Below are 17,245 nucleotides of genomic sequence, written 5' to 3'. Positions count from 1 at the left end.
TTGTTTTTGGACATTTGTTTTCTTTTTAAATTGATGTTGGTCATTTGATCGACTGTTTAAAACACAATAGATATCATCAATGCACTTTTTGGATAAAACTGCGGTGTATTTTGGCCATGATCAATGCATATCACTTTAATTCACCGTAAGCGGCGCAGCAAAAATAGACTCTGCGCCGAAACGATCGCGGCACTGCTGCTCTGCTCTGCTCCTGCTACGCGCTGCCGCGCCGCCTCTGCGTGCGGTGTGAATGCTCTAATCTGTTAACATGGGCGCCGAAAAAAATATGCGCTGCACGCTCTGCTAACGCGTGCAGTGTGAAACCGGCGAGTGCAGTTCCTAAAAGCACATTACTGGCTTTGCAAACACTGGCACTTTATTTTTTTATTTGTTTACATGCCTGCCGGGTATTTTAAGTTGAGGTGCTATTTGTTTATATATTAGACTTTTTTTTATATTTACTGTTGCACTAAGTCCAAAAGTGAAGAATTTATGTTATTTATTACTTGATTGTTCAAGCTACCTCACAGAAGTGCTCTGTTTGTTAACAGAGTTGTTGAATGTAATAAGGTGAATTAAATAAAAAATAAGGAACATCCTGGATCTGTTTTTTGCTCTTCTTTATTCTTTTTTATGTATTATAGAAGTATCGGATCGGGACTCGGTATCGGTAGATACTCAAAATCAAATGACTCGGACTCGGACTCGAGGGCAAAAAAACCTGATCGGGACATCCCTATTTTTAACATCTGGCCCACGCACATAGAGCTAAACGTGTACACACACACACACACCTGTGTTCTGATGGAGGTCATCTGCTCCTCCTTCTTCTCCTGTAGCCGCCTCCTCTCTACCTGGAGCTCCTCCTCTAACTCCTCCCTCAGGCGCTCAAGACCCCGCCTCCTCTGAGTCTCCGCCCTCTCCTGCTCCGCCTCCAGCTCTGAGCGCAGCTCCTGAAGTCTCACCTCATTTTCAGATCTGTACACACACACGAGACGGGCGTGTAGTGTGTGTGTGTGTGAGTGTGTTTGTGAGTGCTGATGTTGATATATAGTGTATGTCTGTTTTATGTGTGTGTGAGTACCTTAGCTTTTGTAGTTGTGTGTGCATGTCGTTGTTTAATCGCTCCTCCTCGTCTCGTCTGTTTTTAAGTATCTGCTCCTTCAAAACCCTAAAACACACACATGATGACGTGATTTGTGGGTATGTGAACTTGGAAAGTTTTGGTGCCAAACTGCTCATGTTTTGTTGACACACCCAGTTCCACACACACACAGGGACCCACAATGCAGCAGTCACTGACCTCAGCTGCTCGGCACTCTCCTCCTTCAACCGGTGCTCCTCGTCTTCCTCGTCCTTCATCACAGCTTGTCTGAGCAGCTGCAGTCTCAGTCTGTTCTTCTCCTCCTCCATCAGTCTGTTCTTCTCCTCCTCCATCAGTCTGTACCTCTCCTCCTCCATCAGTCTGTACCTCTCCTCCTCCATCAGTTTGTTCTTCTCCTCCAGTCTGTTCTTCTCCTCCTCCATCAGTCTGTTCTTCTCCTCCTCCATCAGTCTGTACCTCTCCTCCTCCATCAGTCTGTACCTCTCCTCCTCCATCAGTTTGTTCTTCTCCTCCAGTCTGTTCTTCTCCTCCTCCATCAGTCTGTTCTTCTCCTCCTCCATCAGTCTGTACCTCTCCTCCTCCATCAGTCTGTTCTTCTCCTCCAGTCTCTTCTTCTCCTCCTCCATCAGTCTGTACCTCTCCTCCTCCATCAGTCTGTTCTTCTCCTCCAGTCTCTTCTTCTCCTCCTCCATCAGTCTGTTCCTCTCCTCCTCCATCAGTCTGTTCTTCTCCTCCTCCATCAGTTTGTTCTTCTCCTCTTCATCACGCTCACGCTGCTCTTCATCCTCCTGAGCTTCTCGTCTCTTCTCCTGATCACTGGTGTGGGTTCGGCCGCGGGCGGTCGATGGTCTCTGGTCATGTGATGCTCTGCTGATGTCATCTTCGTGCGAGGAGGCATCGGACCGGGACTGCAGACGCCTGAGATGAGACACACATTAATCCCAGGGAGAAAATTCATTAACACTTTACAATAAGGTTCATTAGTTAATGTATTAACTAACATGACGCATTTCAGCACATTGTTTCCACACGCATTCTGGACAATGTTTTGATTTGTCATGTGTATGTTGCTGAGTTTAGTAATTCAGAATGGATCCGTGTGCTGTAGTATATGCAGTCAGGTTCAAGGTGTTTTTGTCAATTTTAATATAATTTAATTTATTTTATTATAGTTTATTATCACCTGTCTGCAGAGACAGAGACGTCCACACAGCTGTCCACGTCTCCCTCTCCCTCCTCTTCCTTCCTGTCCTGAGAGACACACACACACAGAGAGACAGAATGAGCCTTTAAACCTGTAAAGGTGTGTGCGAGTGTTTGTGTATATGTGTGCGTGTGTGTGAGTGTAAGTGTGAGAGTGTGTGTGTGAGTGTGAGTGAGTGTGTGCGTGAGTGTATGTGTTAGTGTGTGTGTGTGTGAGTGTATGAGTGTGTGCATGTGTGTGTGTCTGAGTTTGTGTGTTTGAGTGCGAGTGTGAATGTGTGTGTGTGTGTGTGTGAGTTACCACTGCAGGCGTCAGATCCAGCAGATCAAACACATTCTCTGAGAGTTTGGAGTGAAAACCAGCCTGAGGAAACACATGAAGAGTGAAATTATGCGACACACACTCAATCCAGACATATCTGTTAAATGCATGAATGTAAATAAATGATTTGTGTGTGTGTGTGTGTGTGTGTGTGTGTGTGTGTGTGTGTGTATGAGGTCACACCTGCACATTATCAGCGGATGACAGCGACGCCGCTGCTGCTTCACCAGCCTCAGATTCCTGTCACGGAACAGGATATGACATCACACACTCATACAGCAGCATTAACACACTGATAACACACACACACACAGCAGTGAGCATATGTGGGAGAGGAGGATGCTGGGAGTTTCAGCTCTGCTGCAGAGAGGAGCTCTGATTGGCTCCTGAATAATGAGATACGACACGCATCAAACTCTGTTCCTCATGGGGGCTTTTATCCTCCCATGGGCCTGTGTGTGACGTCATATGACTGTGTTGAGACACACCTCCTCTCTGCAGCGACACGCTGAGACACAAACACTGACGTTACAAACAACGTTACAGAATGAACAAACAAATCACTGAACGAACAAACAAATCAAAGAATGAAGACACAAACACTGAACAACGCTACAGAATGAACGAACGAATCACCGAACGAATGAATCACTGAACGAACGGATCACTGAACGAACGAATCACTGAATAAATTAAAGCTTTATAAAAATACATCGGATTGTGGCGAGGCGATTCACTCCAGTGCTGTATATGTAGGGATGTGTGTCATCTACGATTATATCCTAACTGTTGTTTTGAAGATGTGGAAGCAGACTTTATCGAGTATCCCACTCGCTTTGCAAAACCACACATATTGATAGCGCTCGCTTTCACTGTGTGATGAATATTAGTAGGTTGCAGTTCAAATTTCTATATGATATACACTATATTGCCAAAAGTTTTGGGACGTCTGCCTTTAGATGCACATAAACTTTAACTCCCATTCCTGATCCGTAGGGTTTAATATGGAGTTGGCCCATCTTTTGCAGCTATAACAGCCTCAACTCTTCTGGGAAGGCTTTCCACAAGGTTTAGGAGTGTGTTTATGGGAATTTTTGGCCATTCTTCTAGAAGTGCATTAGTGAGGTCAGGCACTGATGTTGAACGCCTGGCTCACAGTCTCACTCTAATTCATCCCAAAGCTGTTCTATCGGGTTGAGGTCAGGACTCTGTGCAGGCCAGTCCAGTTCCTCCACACCAAACTCCTCATCCATGTGTTTATGGACCTTGCTATGTGCACTGGAGCGCAGTCATGCTGGAACAGGAGCATCCCCAAACTGTTCCCACAAAGTTGGGAGCATGAATTTGTCCAAAATGTCTTGGAAAGAGTTCCTTTCACTGGTACTAAGGGGCGAAGCCTGAAACACAACCCCACACCATAATCCCCCCTCCACCTAACTTTACACTTGGCACAATGCAGTCAGGCAAGTACCGTTCTCTTTGCAACCGCCAAACCCAGACTCGTTCATCGGATTGCGTGGCCTACCACTTCGTGGCTGAGTTGCTGTTGTTCCCAATTGCTTCCACTTTGTTATAATACCACTAACAGTTGACCGTGGAATATTTAGTAGTGAGTATTTTACAAATGGACTTATTGCACAGGTGGCAACCTATCACGGTACCACGCTTGAATTCACTGAGCGACCCATTCTTTCACAGATGTGTGTAGGAGCGTCTGCATGCCTAGGTGCTCGATTTATACAACTGTGGCCATGGAAGTGATTGGAACACCTGAATTCAATGATTTGGAGGGTGTACCAATACTTTTGGCAATATAGTGTAATGCAAATTATATTGATTTTATACAACAGTTTAATAAACAAGAAGTTAATATTCTGAGTTACATTTTAGACACAAAATTGTCAGTGTTTGTAGTAAAGCTGCAACAGAACTGTCGAGCGTCTCCAAGCACACAGTGATATTTCGTTACTAAATTAATCATTGTTTTTGAACAAATCAATGATCCATCCATAATCCATTCAGACAATCGCTTGTTTTGTTCATGAATGAATCTGTCTGAACGAATCAGTTGAGTGAATGATTCATGTGAGATGGATGGGGTTTGTCAGCAGGGGCGGGGCATGTGAGATGGGTTGGGTTTGTCTGCAGGGGCGGGGCATGTGAGATGGGCGGGGTTTGTCTGCAGAGGTAGGGCATGTGAGATGGTGGGGTTTGTCTGCAGGGGTAGGGCATGTGAGATGGGTGGGGTTTGTGTGCAGGGGCGGGGCATGTAAGATGGATGGGGTTTGTCTGCATGGGCGGGGCATGTGAGATGGGAGACGTTTGTCTGCAGGGCCGGGGCATGTGATATGGGCGACGATTGTGTGCAAGGGGCGGGGCATGTGAGATGGGTGGGGTTTGTCAGCAGGGGCGGGGCATGTGAGATGGGTGGGGTTTGTCTGCAGGGGTGGGGCATGAGAGATGGGTGGGGTTTGTGTGCAGGGCGGGGCATGAAAGACAGACGGGGCTTGTGCGCAGGGCTGGTTCTGTTAGATGAGTGGGGTTTGTGTGTAGGGGCGGGGCATGTGAGATGGATGGGGTTTGTCAGCAGGGGCGGGGCATGTGAGATGGGTGGGGTTTGTCTGCAGGGGTGGGGCATGAGAGATGGGTGGGGTTTGTGTGCAGGGCGGGGCATGAAAGACAGACGGGGCTTGTGCGCAGGGCTGGTTCTGTTAGATGAGTGGGGTTTGTGTGTAGGGGCGGGGCATGTGAGATGGATGGGGTTTGTCAGCAGGGGCGGGGCATGTGAGATGGGTGGGGTTTGTATGTAGGGGCGGGGCATGTGAGATGGGCGGGGTTTGAGTGCAGGGGCGGGGCACAGAGTCCTACCTCACTGCACACTGGATTCCACTGAGGCACAAACTTCCCTGTTTTAAAGTGTGTCAATTGAGGACTGTCCTTCTGAAAGCGCTCAATCTCCTCGCTGTCTCTGTCGCTCTGAGTGTCGCTGATCCCACGTCCTTCACTCTCTCTCTGCTCTTCTATATGTTCATCTTCCTGAGATTCCCTGTGTTCTGAAAGCCTCTCTTCCTCCTCCATATGGGAAACACTTCTCTCTACCTCTTCCTCATTGTTGATCTCGCCTTTCTCCTGCCTCTGTTCATTTCTTTTTTCTATTTGAGGACTGTCCTTCTGAAAGCGCTCGATTTCCTCGCTGTCTCTGTCGCTCTGAGTGTCATGTTCATTTTCCTCTCTTTCACTGTGTTCTGAAAGCCTTACTTCTTCCTCCATATGGGAAACACTTCTCTCTGCCTCTTCCTCTCTGTTGATCTTGCCTTTCTCCTGCCTCTGTTCTTTTCTTTTTTCTATTTGAGGACTGTCCTTCTGAAAGCGCTCGATCTCCTCGCTGTCTCTGTCGCTCTGAGTGTCGCTGATCCCACGTCCTTCACTCTCTCTCTGCTCTTCTATATGTTCATCTTCCTGAGATTCCCTGTGTTCTGAAAGCCTCTCTTCCTCCTCCATATGGGAAACACTTCTCTCTACCTCTTCCTCATTGTAGATCTCGCCTTTCTCCTGCCTCTGTTCTTTTCTTTTTTCTATTTGAGGACTGTCCTTCTGAAAGCGCTCGATTTCCTCGCTGTCTCTGTCGCTCTGAGTGTCATGTTCATTTTCCTCTCTTTCACTGTGTTCTGAAAGCCTTACTTCTTCCTCCATATGGGAAACACTTCTCTCTGCCTCTTCCTCTCTGTTGATCTTGCCTTTCTCCTGCCTCTGTTCTTTTCTTTTTTCTATTTGAGGACTGTCCTTCTGAAAGCGCTCGATCTCCTCGCTGTCTCTGTCGCTCTGAGTGTCGCTGATCCCACGTCCTTCACTCTCTCTCTGCTCTTCTATATGTTCATCTTCCTGAGATTCCCTGTGCTCTGAAAGCCTCTCTTCCTCCATATGGGAAACACTTCTCTCTACCTCTTCCTCACTGTTGATCTCGCCTTTCTCCTGCCTCTGTTCATTTCCTTTTTCTATTTGAGGGCTGTCCTTCTGAAAGCGCTCGATTTCCTCGCTGTCTTTGTCGCTCTGAGTGTCACGTTCATTTTCCTCTCTTTCCCCGTGTTCTGAAAGCCTCTCTTCCTCCTCCATATGGGAAACACTTTTCTCTGCCTCTACTTCACTATCTTTCTCCTGTCTCCGTGTTTCATCCCGTTCTTCTCTTCGCTTGTTTTCATCATCTTCACTCTCCGTCTGATCTCTCTGTTCTTCTGTTCTCTCCTCAGTCTGGCTGAATATCTCGATCTGCTCATCGATCTCTTCGCTCTTCTCTTCATCTGACTGTTTCTCCTCCTGCACACCGTCACTCATGCCTTCGATCAGTGGCTGGTCTTCCACAGCAGCATCTGAGGTCAGAGGGCATGAAGCGGCTGTGGAGTGGAGGAGATGTCCACGCAACGAGTCCTTACAGTGGAGGGATGGAGTTAGAGACACACAGACAGACAGACAGACACACAGAGAGACAGACAGGCTGTGAGGTCACATGCAAACGCCTCAAACAAACAGCCGTATTTTTAACAAAGACACACAGATAAACTGCAGACAGAGAAAGATAGACACACAGAGATACAGACAGACAGACAGACACACACACACACACACACACACACACAGACAGACAGGTACCTCTGAAGGCGGTTCTGGACTGTGATCCCTTGATAAGGCCAAATCCTGTAGTTCAGGTTCTGTTCTTTCTTCAGGAGGAACTGTTCCACTGACCTCACTGTCCTGAAACACACACACACACACACACACGTTTACTTATCTGTCTAAATGGGGACTTTGTATAGCCTTTCATGGTGCCCAAGGTCGCTTAACAAATGTGTGGGGTGTGGAGAGGGGGAGGGGGAGGGGGAGGGGGGTTTAGGGGTCAAAGGACTTAGTGAAAATAAATGTTTTGAGGTGCATTTTGAACATGGGCAGGGATGGGGCTGAGCGGACGTGGAGTGGTAGACTGTTCCTGGTGCGGGGGGTGTCCAGCCGGTCCTTGTCAGAGGACCGCGGGGACGTGACTGCGAGATCTGTGAGGTATTTTGGTGAGAGTCCATGGAGAGATTTGTAAGTAAGCAGGAGGATCTTGTAGGTGATGCGTGACTTAACTGGCAACCAGTGGAGCTGTTGGAGGATGGGAGTGATATGCTGCCAGGGCTTTGTGTGGGTTAGAACCCTGGCAGCAGAGTTCTGGACATACTGGAGTCTGCTAAGGGCCTTGGTGGGCAGTCCAGCCAGGACACCATTGCAGTAATCCAGATGGGAGGTGATGAAGGCATGGATGAGTGTCTCAGTTACTGAATGTGTGAGAGAAGGCCGGAGTCGTGAAATGTTTCTGAGGTGGTAGAAGGCAGACTTGGTGATATTGATGATGTGTAACCGGAAGGAGAGAGTGGAGTCCAAAATGACGCCCAGGTTGCGCACCTCAGGAGATGGGGAAATGGAGCAGCCATCCACAACCAGGGCCAGGTCTCCAACTTTCTTGAGCAGTGGTGCAGAGGCAACCACCATGAGTTCTGTCTTATTACTGTTGAGTTTGAGTAGGTTTGTGGTCATCCATGATTTGAGTTCCTGCAGGCAGTGTGTGGGTGGGAGCTGGGAGGAGGGGTTAGTGCTGATATAAAGTTGAATGTCATCAGCGTAGCAGTGGAAGTTGAGTCCATGTTTACGGATAATATGACCTAGGGGTAGTATGTAAATGGTGGACAGCAGAGGACAAGGCACAGTGCCCTGGGGCACGCCATGGTTGGAGGGTGCTGGATCAGAGTTGGAGCCATTTAGGGTGATGAATTGTTTCCGGTCTGTGAGGTAAGACCGGAACCAGGACAGTGCTGTGCCACTGAGGCTGATGAGCTCAGAGAGGTGGTGGAGAAGGATGGTATGGGAAACTGTATCAAAAGCTACAGATAGGTCAAAGAAGATGAGGATGGTGATGAGGCCATTGTCAGCAGCAAGCAGGAGGTCATTAGTGATTTTAATAAGGGCGGTCACAGTGCTATGGTGGGTTCTGAAACCAGATTGAAGGGGTTCGAAGAGCTCGTGGTGGGACATGTTATGTTGAAGCTGGGCAGCCACTGCTCTTTCCAGGATTTTGCTGAGGACTCTCAGGGGGAAAGCCCTGGAGACTGGAGCTGCCGGTGGATGGTGTCCACTTTCTGCTGGAAAAAATCCAGGAACCTAGAGCAGAGGTCAGCTGCGTCTGAGGGTTTAGCGGCATCAGGAGGATGAAAAAGACAGTTGATGATGTAGAAGACCAATTTGGGGTGTTTTTGTTGGTTATTGATGAGTGTGGAGTAATACTTTGTTTTTGCCTGAGAAAGGGCTTCTTTGTAGTTCGTGACGTGTTCTTTAAATGCTTCACGATGGACAGTGAGGCTGGATCTTCTGTATCGTCTCTCGAGCCTACATCCTATGGTCTTCATCCTGCGGAGCTCAGGGGTTAACCAGGGGGCAGGACGAGAGAAAGACACGTAACGCGTGGCAAGAGGAGCAACAAAGTCCAGGCTGAAAGAGAGGCCACGGTTGTAATGTTCCACCATGCCATCAACTGTTTAGTAGGGGTGGTGGGTGGCGAGGTGAGTCACTAGGGCAGTGAAAGCATTTTTGAAAGCATGGCACCCCGTTGTAGTGTTTTTTTTTTCCACGGCACCCTAACCCAATTAAACTAAACGAACATATGTACATAGATATATACAATTATATCCAGATGAGCAAACAACCAATGAAGCATGAACAGCAGCATGAATTTATTTTGAATGCATTACAACAGACATAATATGAGGCGAAACAACCCCTTCAGATGAATCATCAGTCCATTAATAACTGGACACACGTCAACAGACTGATTTTAACCAATAAGGCTACTGTATGTGAGAATCATTGGAATAAAACAGATTTAAAGATACTTAACTCTTTAAATAATAATAAACAACTCCAAATATTTTTGCATATGTTGGTGTTTTGATATGATTTTAAAATATGCTGTAAACAGGGTTAGCCTATTATAGTTTTGCATTTTTCATTAGTTTTTATTTTTATTTCGTTTTGACTTTTTGTTTTCAAATTCAGTTTAGTTTTAATTAGTTTTTAAAGTGGGTTTGCTAGTTTAGTTTATTTTTTATTTTTTGAAAATGCTTAGTTTTCGTTTAGTTTTTATTAGTTTTAGTGTTAGTTTTAGTCTTTTTTTTGTAATTTGGGTTATTTGTCAGGGGCAAGATTCAAAAAGACATAATGACATAACATTATTTAATATTTGAATCACAGCTTATATAGTGTTTTGACATCGACAACCACAACCAAAAAGTGCATTTTTCCTCAAACTTGCGACTAGTTAACTTTCTAAAGAAGGCGCAATCGCTTCTCGGGTCGACAATAACACACTGACAAAATTATATTCAGAATTTAAAATATTTTTATACCACTTTTTAATGTGTGATTGTGTTCACGAGATAGAGAGACCAACCTTTCGCGAACTTGCTTTCAACGTCGAACGAACACTCGTTCTCATGGAGACGCGGTGTGCACGGAGGGGAGGAGCTGTGTGTTTGTGTGTGTGTGTGTGTGTGTGCGCGTGCGCATGTGAGAGACGCATGAGTGACAGAGAGAGCAGGGAAAGGAAATGCAGCTGAACGAATACGCTGCGTGTTTTAAATAGCGTTTTTTCCCACCTAGTTTTCGTTTTTTCGTTCGTTTTCGTTAACGATTATAACCTTGGCTGTAAAAGGTTATTATATGGTACGATAGTTATTTTAGGCTGTTTAAATTGGAAAATAAAGCTGAGATTCTGCGGCACCCCTAGCCAGTTGTCACAGCACCACTTTGGGAACCACTGCACTAGGGAATCAGATAGCGTGGAAGTACACACCCGTTTAATGTTCCTGAACGTGATGGGCCGTTTGGTGCACTGCTTTGGGAGAGGCACAGGGACCATGAATAGAATAGCATAGTGGTCAGAGACAGCCAGGTCAGTGCACTGCAGGTGGGAGGGGGTTATGCCAGCACAGCACACCAGGTCCAGGGTATGCCCTTTGTCATGTGTGGGGCCATGTATGTGTTGTATGAAATTGAAGCAGTCCAGCAGTGATAGAAAATCAGTAGCAAGAGAACAACTACTGGAATCCACATGAATGTTAAAATCACCCAGCAGAATAGTAGACGGGAATTTCGGGCAAACAGTAGCAAGCAGTTCGGTGAGCTCCAATAGGAAGCAGGCAGAGGCTTTGGGGGGGCGGTAGATTAGGACAACCTGTAGCTGCGTGGACCCAGTCAACATGAAATGAACACACTCAAAGGAGGTAGTATTCACTGGGATCTCTTTGACCAGGATGTCAGCACAATGGATAACAGCAAGTCCACCACCACGGCCAAGGCTGCAAGGCTTCTGAATATAGCCATAACCTGGGGGAGTGGCATGGTTGAGAGTTATGAACTCTTGCTGGTTCTGCCATGTCTCAGTAAGACATATAAAAAACAGTGATTTTTCCAAGATGAGGTCATGGATAAGGTGGGCTTTGTTATTTAATGAATGAATGTTAAGCAGCATGAATGATGTCCTGGTTAGTGCATTGTCATGGGTGATGGTGTTGTCCACACAGACCAAGGATCGCAGATTTGCATGTGATGGGCGTGGTTTGCATCGATGACGTCGCCACCATGAGGCATGGCACCAAACAGCTGGGACAGACAAAGTTTTGTGAGAGTAAACAAACTTATGACGGGCAGCCCAATGGACATAGGGGGAACGACGCAGGTGATGGAGAGATTTTATCACCTCAAGGCAACTCAGAGATGTATTAGAGTTAAGAAGACTCATGAGTTCCACTGCGGTATATTTGATGAAAGTCATAGCCGAGGGGCAGCAAACAGTTGCTAGCATCCTAGCTCGGTTTGCTAATTCCATAACGGTGACAGGAGGCCAGGAATACCACAGCACAGCGAAGGAAAAACGTCTTTTGGTTAGCAGTTTCAGGAACCGGCAGAAACGTACCTGACAGAGGGTCCACGGTAGGTCACTGTACTTCAGTAGCAGGTGCCGTCTGATGGGTTGATGGTGTAGAAAAGTTTGCAGCGGTAAGCAGCGTTAGACAGCCGTGACAAACGCAGCAGAACCGAGCAAAACAGCAATTATGAAAGAGGTCTGGCTATTTATTGAGATGCAGCAGGGAGATCGAGGCCTTTTCTGATTGGCCCTTGAGGCTAAGAGATAGATCTCTCAGCCTCATGTATTTCTTAAAGTTGGGTTTGCATCTTCTCTCTATTCCAGAGCATTTGATGTTTTGTATCGATTATCTTTGAATTGATTATGAAATTGGCATGATACATTTACCTGACATAATAAATCCTTACATGTGATTATTCTAACTGATCTTGACATTGTTCATTTAATGGTTAAAAGGAATAGTCAAACATTCGCTCACTTTTAGTGAGGCACAGATATTATTAAAACCTTTAATTTATGGAGTCAGATGAATTAACGAGTGAATACATATGATTAATGTAAAAAATTTAACCAACCAAATTTAACCAACCAATACTTTGCATGAGTGAGGACAGAACACGTGATAACCTTCCCCGTGTATTGGTGAACCGGCAGATTGGACCAATATAGCGGGCCTTACAATACATTAAATTCAACATTATATATAGTAGTTTAATGTAGTACTGACACTAAAACTATGAAAACTTCTCACATAGTGTTTTTTATTTAGGGTGAACTATCCACTATACATATTGTTGCATCTTTTTTGTATAGCAATATATTGTTACACCCCTAACACTAACCCTAACAAAGGTAGATAGAATAATAGAATATAGAATAAGTTTCTATAGAATAATTCTATATAAGAATAAGAATATAGAATAATTCTATATAATTCTATATAAATTCTATAGAATAATAGAATGATAGAAAGGCAGAATAATTTGTGAAACACCTAATAGTCCCTAAATGGGGCATCAGCTCAAAATAACAGCGCAAAGGATGTGTGTCTGAATGTTTTGTACCTTGATTTAAGAATGTTTAGATATTTGTGCAGGAAAACAAGACAAAAATACTGAGGGCAAGTTTAGTATTCTAAGATGTGCATAAGAATCAGTGTCTGAACTGTTGATCTCCAGCAGGATGTGATGCGTTTATGGTGTTCACCTCATACTGCAGTCCCGCTCCCAGAGCATCCAGATCCAGGTGGAGGTTCTTCAGCAGTCCGGCTGAACCTCGCGGCCTCTCACACACACACATACACACACACACACACACACACACACACAGATAACAGATTACATCTAGCATTCAGTGCATCATCATGTATTAGCGTTCAGGTGTGTGTGTGCGTGTGTGTTTCAGATTCACCTCTTCCTCTGAGATCTCCTCGTCTTCCTCAGCACTCCTGACAGCAGTGGAGCTCGACACGACAGACTGATGCACACCAGTGACAAACACACATTTATTATTCATAACCATAACTAAAACTTATCCAGAAGCTCCATTAATGAAGCACAAATGATAAGTTCAAGCTTTTTTACCCCTAGAGAGGATTTGAGCGGCTGGAGTCCAGATGAGACGCCCAGAGACCCTCTGAGAGGAGCGACAGGAGCCTCAGACAGACCCCGCAGAGGAGCGAGAGGAGCCAACATCTGACACACACACACACACACACACACAGAGCATATTAGAATGATTTCTGAAGGATCATGTGACACTGAAGACTGGAGTAATGATGCTGAAAACTCAGCTTTGATCACAGGAATAAATTACACTTTACTATATATTCTGTTTTAAATCGTAATAACGTTTCACTGTTTTACTGTATTTTTGATTAAATAAATAGATAGATCAACAGGTCAAGAGACTTGCCTCACTGACCCCAGACTTCTGTACGCTCCTTTAAAGGTGCAGTCTGTAAGATTGACAGCTAGTGGTTGAAATAGGTACTGCAGTTCAAATTCAAAATATCGGAGATAGTTGTTTCCCCGCCTCCTCCTGCTCAGACTCGACGCTCACACGGGTTTCCAGATTGAGGATAAGCAACAAGAACGAGCGCAATTAACAATGAAAGGCGAGGAGATACACACACTTGGAAGTTGATGAGTTGATTTATCTGTGTTTTAATATGCTCTCGTTCATAGAGATTTTTAGATGCTTTTTAGGTCGGGTAGAATCTGCTGGATCTCTGACCCAGTTTGTTTATGGGCTGCAATATGCTGTGTTCACCTGGCAACCCAGGGTGTTGAAATACTATTGGGTGAACTGGCAGTGGGCGGAGTCACACAGGCCGAAACAAAAACAGACATTACGACACAGAACGCACATTTAAAAGTAAAATAACTGGCTGTAGAAGTGTTTTTCAGAGAAACAAGTATGTGAACTTAATCTCTGCAAACATATTATGGTATTATTATGGTATTTTTATGCTTTGGTACAGTCAAAAACTTACACACAGCACCTTTAAAGTGTCATGAGACGTTGTTCTGAAATGAACTCACCCCTGGAGCTCTGACTCCCTCCGGGTCTTTCTTCTTCTCCTTCTTCTTCTTGTCTTTCTTCTTCTTCTTCTCCTTCTCTTTCCCCACGGCAGCGCTGGCTGCGGGCGGAGCGGTTCTGCTGAGTCGTGTGCGCTCGCGCTCCTGCGCCACTAGCTGGCGGTACTGCTCATCACAGGGGTGATCCCATGTGGACTGACCCGTGGAGAAGTTGAAGTAGTATACTTCACCGGTGACATCCTGACTGAACACACACACACACACACACACACACACTTCCTGTCTCCATGGCTGCGTTTACACTGGCACAAAAAACCCAATCTTTCACTCACATCTGACACAGATCGGAGTTTGTTGCACACGTGTAAACACAAAAATCCGTACGAGATCCGATATTTCGGGTGGTGGTTTTAAATCAGATTCATATCCGATATCTGGACATCCGACCTTCATCTAAACACACATATCCGATTCCAAGCCACCACGAGACGACACGTTTATTCACAAAGATAGCTTTTTAATGTTGTATCATGAGGCAGATATTGTATGCGCTCGCTCACCTTTCTGGACTATATATCTGTTCTGTTCCGTCAGATGTTGCGCTGTAAAACATTCATGACTCATGACAGCTTGTCCACGCTGGCAAATAATCAAGACCACCCGACATGAATTATATAAATAATTTTAATAGCACGGCCAGTCAAAACCAGGGTCTACCATGTGCATAGTAAAACGATCACCATAATCATTTAGGGCGGGAATTAATGTAAACACAGATATCAGATTCCAGTCCGGTCTAAAGTGAATGTAAAAGAATGGATCTGTGCATTAAGAGTTGCAGTGCAAACGCAGCCCATGTGAATCAGTGTGTGTGTGTTATAATGAAGTGTGTTTTACCATGGTTTCCACTCGTCGGGCAGCGGCGCCACCATCCCCTCTCTGGCCAACCACAGCAGCTCCGGCTCCCGCTGCGGGTCAATGCCGATCTCCACGGCATACTCGTGGATCTCTGACACACACACACACACACACACACACACACAGTCACCATCAAATCAAAACGGACAATTCGTGCTTTTTTAATGGAATATTTCAGTGTTTAATATAAATGATTTATCGGTGCACATCAATTCATGTGGCTCATAATTTTGATTAATCAAAATAACTTGTATAGTAATAAATAATCTAGTTATCATTATCATAACGATAACTAGATTAGTTATTACTATACAAGTTGGTTATCAGTCTTGGTGTGAACGGGCCTTTAACCTGTGCAATATTAATTAATAAATACATGAAATCTGAGCCTGTCAAGATCAATAACAGATGTCAAATTTAATATCAAAAGAAACAAGAAACTATATACATAAATAACATGAAGTTCTACTATATTCATCTACTATAACGATATAACTTTGACATTGTTATATCGTTATAGTCATCATTATAGGCTAGTCATTGCTATAGTCAACGTTATTGTTATATCATTAGACTAACGATATAACGCTGCCTAACAATATAATGATGACTATAATGTTGACTGGAACAATAACGATATAACAATGACTATAAAACGTTGCCTAATGATATAACAATGACTAACGATATAACGTTGACTATAACGATGACTATAACGATGATCATAATGATATGATGTTGAGAAATGATATAACGTTGCCTGTAACAATAACAATATAACAATGACTATAACGATATAACGTTGACTAACGATATAACAATGACTCTAGTGATTTAACGTTGACTATAACAATATAACGTTGATTGTAATGATGATTATTACGATATAACGTTGACTAACGATGTAACAATGAGTATAAATAGTAGTCAAGTATTTTTTATATTTTCTTTTAAACCAGTTAATATTTATTTGATTTTACGGAATTCATTTTTTTTCTTTTGTTTTTTATTTCACTTTAAGTTAACCCTGTTCAAGACTGTATGACAGTAATGAGAATTATAGACAAACTCCAACCAGAAAGATTTTTCTGATGAGCATTTGTCCTTAATTGTCATGAAAATAATGTCACAATGCAAAAAGAGAGATGCTGTATTATGTACAGCACTCAGAACATTCACTCAATGCCTGAAAACCAACCATTTAGTTTATAATAGTTTAATAACCTTGCTCAGAAGGGATGTAGTTTTCGTCAAAGTCTTCCTCCAGCACCAGCTGATCTCCGATGCGCACTCCCGTGGTCGCCATGGTGACGGCGGCGTGACAGGAGCGCGCGCACTGGGGCGGACACGGGCCTTTAATTAATCTCACTAACGTTAAATTACTTCAAAACTTTAGAAAACACAGCACGTTCCTCAAATAGCATTTACTTGCCACTGAAATTATTGCTTAGTAAAGAAACACTTCATAGCATCAACATAGAGGTATTTGTGTTTACAAAAGAAAAACGCTGCTCTTTGTTAATAAACATATAAACGCAGATATAAACTGGGCTTTATGGCTAACAAAAATACATGCTACGCTAACAGAGTACAATAAACGACTAGCGTTAAAGAGTATATTATCAGTAAACACTCTGCGGAAGTTAAACATCGAGAATAACGAATATTAAATACATTCATTACAATAATTATTGATCATATAACGCGATTAGTTTAATCCTCACCTGTTCTCTAACCCTACACCCTTAGTTCTGCAGTGTTTTTAAAACATCTTGTGATTGTACAGCTCTGGTGCTTTATGTCTGATATTGAGTATTTCGGAGGATTATTTACATTTAAAACAGAAAGTTTAACATCCAAACCGCCTCGTCTCCATCACAGCAACCAGAGAGGAACATGGCGGCCGCGGGAGCCGGACTTCAAAATAAAAGCCCTCGACAACGCCAAAATAATTTTAAATGCACATAAATGTACACACACACACACACACACACACACACACACATATATATATATATATATATATATATGAGAATAATTCAAAATAAAAGCCCTCAACAACGATAAATATTGAAGCGACAAATTTATAACGTAATTTTCATTTAATTTTATCATTTGTTTGCACTCATTCTCATATATATATAGTTTGTTAGGACAATGTTAGGACTACTGTATATTTACAGTGTGTATATGTGTGTGTGTGTGTG

At 44.0% G+C, this 17,245-nt stretch overlaps 1 protein-coding gene across 5 annotated transcripts in view; it reads right to left on the bottom strand.

Annotated features, from left to right (window-relative positions):
• Positions 1–16,953, bottom strand: part of cep164 (centrosomal protein 164) — a 26,517-nt gene extending 9,564 nt beyond the window's left edge. For 2 of the 5 annotated variants that reach the window (XM_084127235.1, XM_084127238.1), the window contains exons 1-15: positions 16,763–16,953; positions 16,263–16,374; positions 15,018–15,129; positions 14,124–14,364; positions 13,164–13,274; positions 12,991–13,056; positions 12,787–12,864; positions 7,278–7,379; positions 5,499–7,055; positions 2,814–2,870; positions 2,610–2,672; positions 2,289–2,356; positions 1,304–2,023; positions 1,085–1,171; positions 795–978 (exon numbers count right to left, since the gene is read on the bottom strand). In XM_084127235.1, the coding sequence (XP_083983361.1) occupies positions 795–978; positions 1,085–1,171; positions 1,304–2,023; positions 2,289–2,356; positions 2,610–2,672; positions 2,814–2,870; positions 5,499–7,055; positions 7,278–7,379; positions 12,787–12,864; positions 12,991–13,056; positions 13,164–13,274; positions 14,124–14,364; positions 15,018–15,129; positions 16,263–16,344 (3,528 nt within the window). In that variant the 5' untranslated portion in view covers positions 16,345–16,374; positions 16,763–16,953. Of the gene's footprint in view, positions 1–794; positions 979–1,084; positions 1,172–1,303; positions 2,024–2,288; positions 2,357–2,609; positions 2,673–2,813; positions 2,871–5,498; positions 7,056–7,277; positions 7,380–12,786; positions 12,865–12,990; positions 13,057–13,163; positions 13,275–14,123; positions 14,365–15,017; positions 15,130–16,262; positions 16,392–16,762 lie in introns of all 5 variants that reach the window. The other 3 variants (XM_084127236.1, XM_084127237.1, XM_084127239.1) reach the window with 3 other exon arrangements.
• Positions 16,954–17,245: the final 292 nt, after the last annotated feature.

Source organism: Abramis brama (genome assembly GCF_963993115.1).
Source record: "Abramis brama genome assembly, chromosome: 10".
Classification (NCBI taxonomy): domain Eukaryota; kingdom Metazoa; phylum Chordata; class Actinopteri; order Cypriniformes; family Leuciscidae; genus Abramis; species Abramis brama.
The sequence above is the reverse complement of the archived record's forward strand: the minus strand, read 5'-3'. Positions and strand labels throughout refer to the sequence as shown.